This window comes from Gavialis gangeticus, unplaced genomic scaffold, assembly GCF_001723915.1.
Source record: "Gavialis gangeticus isolate Ggan-Ray unplaced genomic scaffold, GavGan_comp1, whole genome shotgun sequence".
Classification (NCBI taxonomy): Eukaryota; Metazoa; Chordata; order Crocodylia; family Gavialidae; genus Gavialis; species Gavialis gangeticus.
Genome location: NW_017729032.1, coordinates 32,244,737 through 32,252,207, shown reverse-complemented (window position 1 = coordinate 32,252,207; position 7,471 = coordinate 32,244,737). Strand labels below are relative to the sequence as shown.

Below are 7,471 nucleotides of genomic sequence, written 5' to 3'. Positions count from 1 at the left end.
TCACTCTAGCCAACAGCCTTACTCTAGATATACACTGGTGTAGTCCAGGGTGTTAGTACAGATTTTGTACCAGCATACAGTAGAGTAGAATGTGGCTCAAAGATTACTAAACAAGCCAAAAGCCATTATATTATGAGACTCATTTCTGTTTAGCACTGTCTGATTTATAAGGAATTTAGTTCATATATTAAAAACACAGCTACTAAATGCATTGCTCTAGAACCCCCAGCTCCTCATTTAGGATCAAAGAAGGCAAAGTCCTTTCATTTCATCATATAAGAAACATCATTTGCAATGCAAAATTGTTTTTAGGACTCATCTGGATTATCATCCCATAAAGGTAATTTTATTCCAAAAAACAATTTCAGTTACTTTTCTTGTGCAGACACTCCTGAACCAGAGTGTGCATCTGCAAAGCTACTCCAAAATGCCTACTGCATTTTAAATTTACACCCTTTCTTATCTTAGGATAATTTCTCTATGGGCACACCTACATGAGCCATTTTTAAGGTGCATTAATGGCGTGGATCTACATGTGTATACCCTTAACGCGCTTTAAAATAGGAAATTTGATACCTGCAAAAGCAGGTATCAAATTTAGGTGCAAATAGTTAAAGCACTTTAACGCATGTGTAGACATGCTAAAGCACATTAACGCTGTGTATGTCAACTGACCTGGGACTAACTGTAGTCCCAAATTGGTCTGCACTCTCTGTTAATGTGCCTTAGTGAATGGATGTGTAGACACGCACCTAAATTGCCTTAATGTGCATTAGGCAAATTTGCATTAAGTTTAGGCAAGAGTAAAAGCACGTGTAGATAGACCCTGTATAGACAATCTGTTAGGTATACTACACCAAGCATACAAGACAGTTACTGACATTTATACTTTTGTCAAATAAATGAGATTCCTGAGGGATTTTTGCCTGCTTTTTGAATTACAAGTGTTACGATTTTCAAATTCCTATTTTAAATAAAATATATATTAAGATAACTCAATTAGATATAACACCTTCTACATATCTAATTGCTAAGAAATTATTACACAATCAATTTTATTAGCAATTCTAAGAACTTAGACCTATGAAAAATATTAGCGCATTGAAACAAACACTGCTCTTTTTACTTGAGTGCAGTCCCTTTGAAGTGAGAGTAGAATTGCGCTAGTAGCCTCTCTGACATACTATTTTAGGTAGGTTCTCAACTAGAGCAAAGTCTCCTTTTTTCTCTCATGTGGCAACATGAAAGGGCCATTAGAAGTTGATGTAAACATTTGTTACCACACCATAGCTTCATTTAACACAAAATGAATCAGGACTTTTGTTCTAGAAAAGGATAGAACATCTCTGGATGTTCCATGTTTCGGATATCTTCTCCACAGTTGCCTACCAGGCTTTCATTTTTAATATGTCTGGTAGGCAATTTCAGCATCCCTCTGAGGTTCTGATATGGTTTGCTATATCCATATCTAACATGGGATAGTGAAGTCAGGTGGTTGATTTTTAGAGTCTGTGATCAGCTCTTGATTCTTAACCATATGGTTTTCTCACATTCACTTGGTTGTGACAGTCCCAAGGCTTTAAGAGCTCCTGCTGCTAATCAGAAGGCATTATGCCAGAAGTTTTCCAGGAACTTCATACATAAGCAAGTCTATGTTCATTATCATTTGGTTGCGTTCTCCTCATTGAAGGGATAACGGTAGCTGCTGCTGATATTCATAGGGTGGTCGGTTGCTCAGGGTTAGTGAATGCTAAGGCCTTATCCACATCTCATCTAAAGAATGGTGGTGACAAATATGATGTTGCTGGGAATTCAGGTAGAGAAGAATGAAGGTTTTCTTCACTGTTCTTTTGTGATGTTGATTTGCTTAGGCTTTGTTGTTCAGGAGTGTTTGGATGAATTAGAATTGGTGGCAACATATGGAACAGTACTTGGGGGAGGGGTAGCATCTCCCAGACCAAAGAGAAGCCTCTTGGCTTTCCTGCTTGAGTGTGTGCTTGAGTGGGTGATAGCCAAATGTTAAAAGCTCTTATCCATTTTTCTCATCCATCAGGGTCCAGTTATTCTAGGAACTTGGTTGCAACAGCACAGAAAAATTCTTTCTTTGTGACCATTTTAAGGAGGCTGTGAATCCATCATAGCTGTCTATGTTTACAGATATTTGGCAAGTCATTATTTCTATGGTTTTTCTTTAGCTGTTCCAATCAGCCTTCATGAAGTTCCAACATGACCTCAGCTGCTATGTGAACAGATGGGGAGATTAATGTGTCTGACAACAGGACAGTGTCGGTTATGCAGTAAGTCACTCAGGGCAGTTTGTTCTGCAACCAGAACCTGTATGCTTTGGTCGTAGGATACAAAGTAGAAGTCTAATAAATAGCCTTTTCTCTATCACGTGAAATTAAATTTTCCTGGCTGCTTATGATTGAACAGCAGATGCCTATTTAGTTTGAGGCACACTGAGAAGTTGTTTGCCTGAAGCATCACTGTAGTTGCATGCTTGCCATCTGTAATGGCTATTGAAGTCTCTAACGCCTACTGAACAATGGCTGTGATTTGGTTGAACCAATGGTGGCAATGAAACATTTAGTGGATACGTTGTCAATTAGTGTTTTGCATGGCGTTGCTATCCTGGAAGATGGTGTTTTGATGCATCTTTGTCAAGCTAAGCAAGTTTTTTTGTAACATGGGAATGTTAATTTTCAGTATAGCTTGGTTAGGCAGTCTCATTTTGTGGGTGAAAAGCCTTCTATGTTGAATCAAAAGACATAGGTATGAGCCTATCATTTACATTGTTTTCTGAATTGGTCAATCAGTGTTCAGTTGCCATGTTGATATCGTTGTAAGTAGGCCCTACGAAGGGAGGCTAAAGGGCCTGAACCTATTCAGCTTCCATGAGAGAAGTCTGAGAAGGGATCTCGTAGCCATTTACAAACTCACCAGGGGGGACCAGCAGGAATTGAGGGAGGCTCTGTTCCCCTGGGCACCACCCAGGATTACTAGGAATAACAGCACACTAATTGTTAGACAGAAGGTTCAGGCTGGACATCAGGAGATATTACTTTACAGTTAGGCCTGCCAGGCTCTGGAATGGGCTCCCAAGTGAGGTGGTGCTCTCTCCTACCTTGGGGGTCTTCAAGAGGAGGCTGGACAGATATTTGGCTGGGGTGATATGACCCTGGCACCCTTCCTGCCCTCTTGATGATCTGTTTAGGTCCCCTTTGATGCTAATACTATGATACTATGCTGTAATATTTAAGAGGTGAGGGGGCGTAATATGGCAGTTTTCATTTTCTATCCAACTTTCAATCCATACAATGTTAATCCATCAAGAAACATACTATTTATTTTAAATGTGAGAGTGTCCTTCTGGACACTGTGGTATGAGATGGGTGTGGCAGTGAACTGAAAAGTCTACATGATATATCTTTACATGTGCTACTTCTGAACTTGCATGTTTCCTCTCAATCACTGTCTCCTTTTCAATACCTTTTATTCTACTCCAAGTCACACTCCCCCCCTTCACAGCTCTGGCTCCTTCCCTCCCCATACCTCCTAACTTCTGAAAGTGTGTTCTTTCTGAGAGCTCCTCTAGCTGTTATTCAAAGCCAAAATCCATATAGCAGTAGGGTGAAGAGAGCCTACAATGAGGCAGAACCCATCTCCCCAGCAAGATTCTAACCAGTTAACAAGAACTTTGAGAGTGAATGCTTCAATGGCAACTCTGTCACGTTTGAGTTCCCAGTCAGTCCTATCCATACCCCACTCTTGTGAAAGTTGGGTTTGTCAGCAGAAGAGCTGAGTAAAGCTGGTTCAGGGTGCCCCGCAACTGAAACTTTTTCTAAGGAATCTAGTCCTTCTTATTGTCTCCCTAAGATACTAAATTAAATGCAAAATTAGGATGGAGTAATATGGGAATTCCTGCATTGGTACCCTTCCCTAATTTACCAGTCCTCCAGACCCTTAATAATTTCTTAGTCTTGTCTGAGTTCCATCAAGAATTTTTGTAAGTAAAAAGAAAAAGGAAAAAAAAAAAAAATTTACAAAGCTAATAAATTACTCTAAGAGTAAGCTCACTAGTGTTACACACAAAAGAACTATATTACTGAATAGCCAAGCCAAAGGCACAATGCCTTTCTGTCGGCTGAAAGATTGCATTACAAGTGCTTTTCCAATTTGCTGTTTTACTAGCAACACTGGATCTTATTAAACATCGCTGCTTTCCAAGTACTACACGTCCCTACCAATGAATAACTGTTTCAGTTATTTTTCTCCACATGTAGATTTCCAGGTTATTGACTTTTTGGTGTTTCTAGCCTCTCTAGATTCCTGTGTTCTGTTTACATCTGACCTACTTGTTGCTTGCAATGCTTCCCAATTTGCTGAAGTGTCATTTGTGATTTTAATTAGTGTGATGTCTATAAAATCATTCAGAATAGTAGTAGAGATGCTGAATAGGGCTAAAACTAAGACCAACGCTTGCCAATCCTGCCTGCCCAACTAACTATAACTCAACGACACTGGGGCACCAGTACTAGTTGCTGAGTTGGGGTGGCCCAAAAAGAGCAGCCACTGCACTGGCAGCCCCATGGCTGCCATTGCCAACAGGGCAGCCATGTATGCAATCTTGTGGACTGGCATGGCCCAGGGTGCAGCAGGATGCCTCTTATATTTTTTCTTATATCAAACTTAAATCTCCTTTACCAGAATTTAAGCCAATTATTTCTCATACCAACTTCCATGGGCACAGGGAACAACTGATTTTCTCCCTTTTTAACAGCCATGAACATGACTAACCTCCCCCAACCATCTATCTTATTTTCCATCATCTTAACCTTCTTTACAGGTCATGTTTTCTAAGCTTCTTTTTCTGAACATTTCCCAATTAGTTTACATTTCTTTTAACGGGTATGAATGCAGTGGCTATATTGCTTTTCTTTTAAGAAATAAAATACTTATAAAACACAGATGAACATTTTTTAGCAATAATGTGAATGTAAATTTTCTGTGGAATATGCCAGCTCTAGCAGCCATAGTTTTTACAGCTGACTGGAATGTCTAAAATGAAGATTCATTTTCTTTTTTCCCCACTATTAAATTCAGCAACAACAAAAGTTGCTCTTTAGATGCAAAAAGACTATCCGATGCCATAGTCCCATGCTTCTACCAGACAAATATCTCATGTCCTTATCAAAGACACAATGATGAACATAAAGTTGCTGAGCTGAGTTGCTTAAGAATAATTGCTATAAATGATATTCCAAAACTGCCCTTGGAGTAACATTGCATGCTTGAAAATGGTGTCTCAGTCTAATTAAGGATATGAATTTTGATCAGAAAGGTTGTGGACTTCTGCTTTCCCACAAAGTCTTTAAATGATATTCTGCTGCACTTTTTCTGTCATTGCTGTTTTTCTTGAGATTCTTTGCTATTGCAGCTTGGTCATGGAATAGATTTTAAAACAGGAAGATTTATAATTTGAATGATTCAACAATAGACCTCAAACTTCTCTTGTTAGACATGCAAATAGGCAAAAAGTTTTTAACAAAACTTTTTAATCAAATAAATGATTACTCCTATCCTTGAATGTTTTACTAATTTTGGCCCAACTCCATGTCTTTCAGGCATTTCACATAATAAATAGTTGACCTCAGAATCCACTCAAATTAGCACCTATTTGAGAAAATGGACCAGCATAGAATGATTATGCTGCCACAACTATGATGCTGCAAGTCCCCATGTGAACACTATTTTAGAATAAAAGTGGCTATATTCTAGTATAATTACTCCACTTCCAAAGCAGAGCAATTATAGAAGAATAAAGCCACTTTTATTCCAGAACAGATTGTCCACATGGGGAGCTCTATATACATAGCTATAGCAGAATAATTATTCTATTCTAGTTATGCCAGTCAATCTTCTTCTGTAAGCAAATCCTTAACATAAAGAGAAAAATCCTGCCTCTCTCATGAAAGCCTAATCATTAAGTCCAGATCCTGGTCCCATAAGTGAAACCAGTGTTGATGAACTTTGCTAGTAAATGAAGGGAGGATATGGGGAGGATGAAATCCTACTCAACCAACCAGTATGTCTGACATGCCCAAGGACAGTGTGCACACTTAAAGAATATAACAGAGCATCTCAGAATCTTTCAATAGGAAGACTCTGCTAGAAGAGGTAACATTTTTCAAACACTACAGAATATTATAAGTAGATAGCAGACTGTGGTAGGATGGATTGTGGTAGCTATCTGCAGTCACAAGAAAAAGAGGAAGACATTGCATGCTGCTTTGTACTCTTTCCAGGTTACTTTACTGTCCAGTAGATCTGTATTATATAGAGATCTTCTCTTACACCCACGTTCCTTACTCTCCTTTCTTGAATAGCAGGCTGTAGTTACTGTGCATGAACCCTCCACCTGATCCTTTTACAATATGGAAACTAAAGAGACCAGGCTAGGATCTCAGTTTATACTTCAGTAGGTCCTATGATAGAAATGGAGTGACTCTGTATTTATGACTACTACTGTAATCAAAACCAGGTGAGAAAAATCAAGGGCCAAAAAGAAGCTCTGATTTTTAATTCTTGCTAACACCATGTGTCTTGATGACATTAACATTGATGACCACCTTTTCGTATTTCAGATGTAGTATTATGATACTATGGGGCATTATGCAATAGTGGACACATTTTAGTGCCAAACACCTACAAAGGGAGGAATTCTTTCTTAAAGTGCAGAGACACTCTGCAAAAGGCTATTTCAACCCACTGCCCTTATTTTACTATATTCTCAAAGCATCTGAGATGCATGGGTATTACAACAATCAGTCAAGGACTCAGGAATGAGAAAAGCTGGCTTGCCACTTACCCCGATCTGTATCATATAGGAAGACAAAACGGTTCCATTCATAATGATCCAGCAAACTTAAGAGAGCTCCCCGTAAAGACGGTCGTAGTTGCAGCACAAACTGGCTCTCTCCTTCTGTGGGAAAGCTTGGTGTGATGAGGGAGATGTGCAAGGCGCTGCAGAAGGAAGTCAAAGTATGTACTGATCTCTTATCATATAGTCCAAAAATGGCAAAAACTCCTCTAGAGTACTGGGAACAAACTGAAAGAAAACAAAATAATTAAATTAGTAAAAGAGACTTTAAACTTGTATTTGTATTCCCAAGTGTCTATATTCCAATTGTATTTATTTGTTTCTATTTCACTTGTGTATTACAACTTGAATATTGATATAAATTTGGTTTGGGAACAAAAAATGCCATCAAACCTCTTGGTCCTTATTTGTTATAAAATAAGATAACAGATTTTCTCTCTGTTTTTGTACTAATTAAAATGGTGTATATGTTTTAAATAAGAAATTAGCATTTTGCAAATGAAAAGTCCATCTGTATTCTCTTATGTGAATTCTGTATTCTCTTTGGGAGCCAGGAGCAGTGGGGAGAAGGAGGACACAGGCGCACGTGTG

General features: G+C 38.6%; 1 protein-coding gene across 4 annotated transcripts in view; it reads right to left on the bottom strand.

The window, feature by feature from the left end:
- Nucleotides 1-7,471, bottom strand: part of GRIA4 (glutamate ionotropic receptor AMPA type subunit 4) — a 521,444-nt gene that overhangs the window by 358,677 nt on the left and 155,296 nt on the right. For all 4 annotated transcript variants that reach the window (XM_019525166.1, XM_019525165.1, XM_019525167.1 and 1 more), the window contains exon 3: nucleotides 6,869-7,108. In XM_019525166.1, coding sequence (XP_019380711.1) covers nucleotides 6,869-7,108 — 240 coding nt within the window. The remainder of the gene's footprint in view (nucleotides 1-6,868; nucleotides 7,109-7,471) is intronic.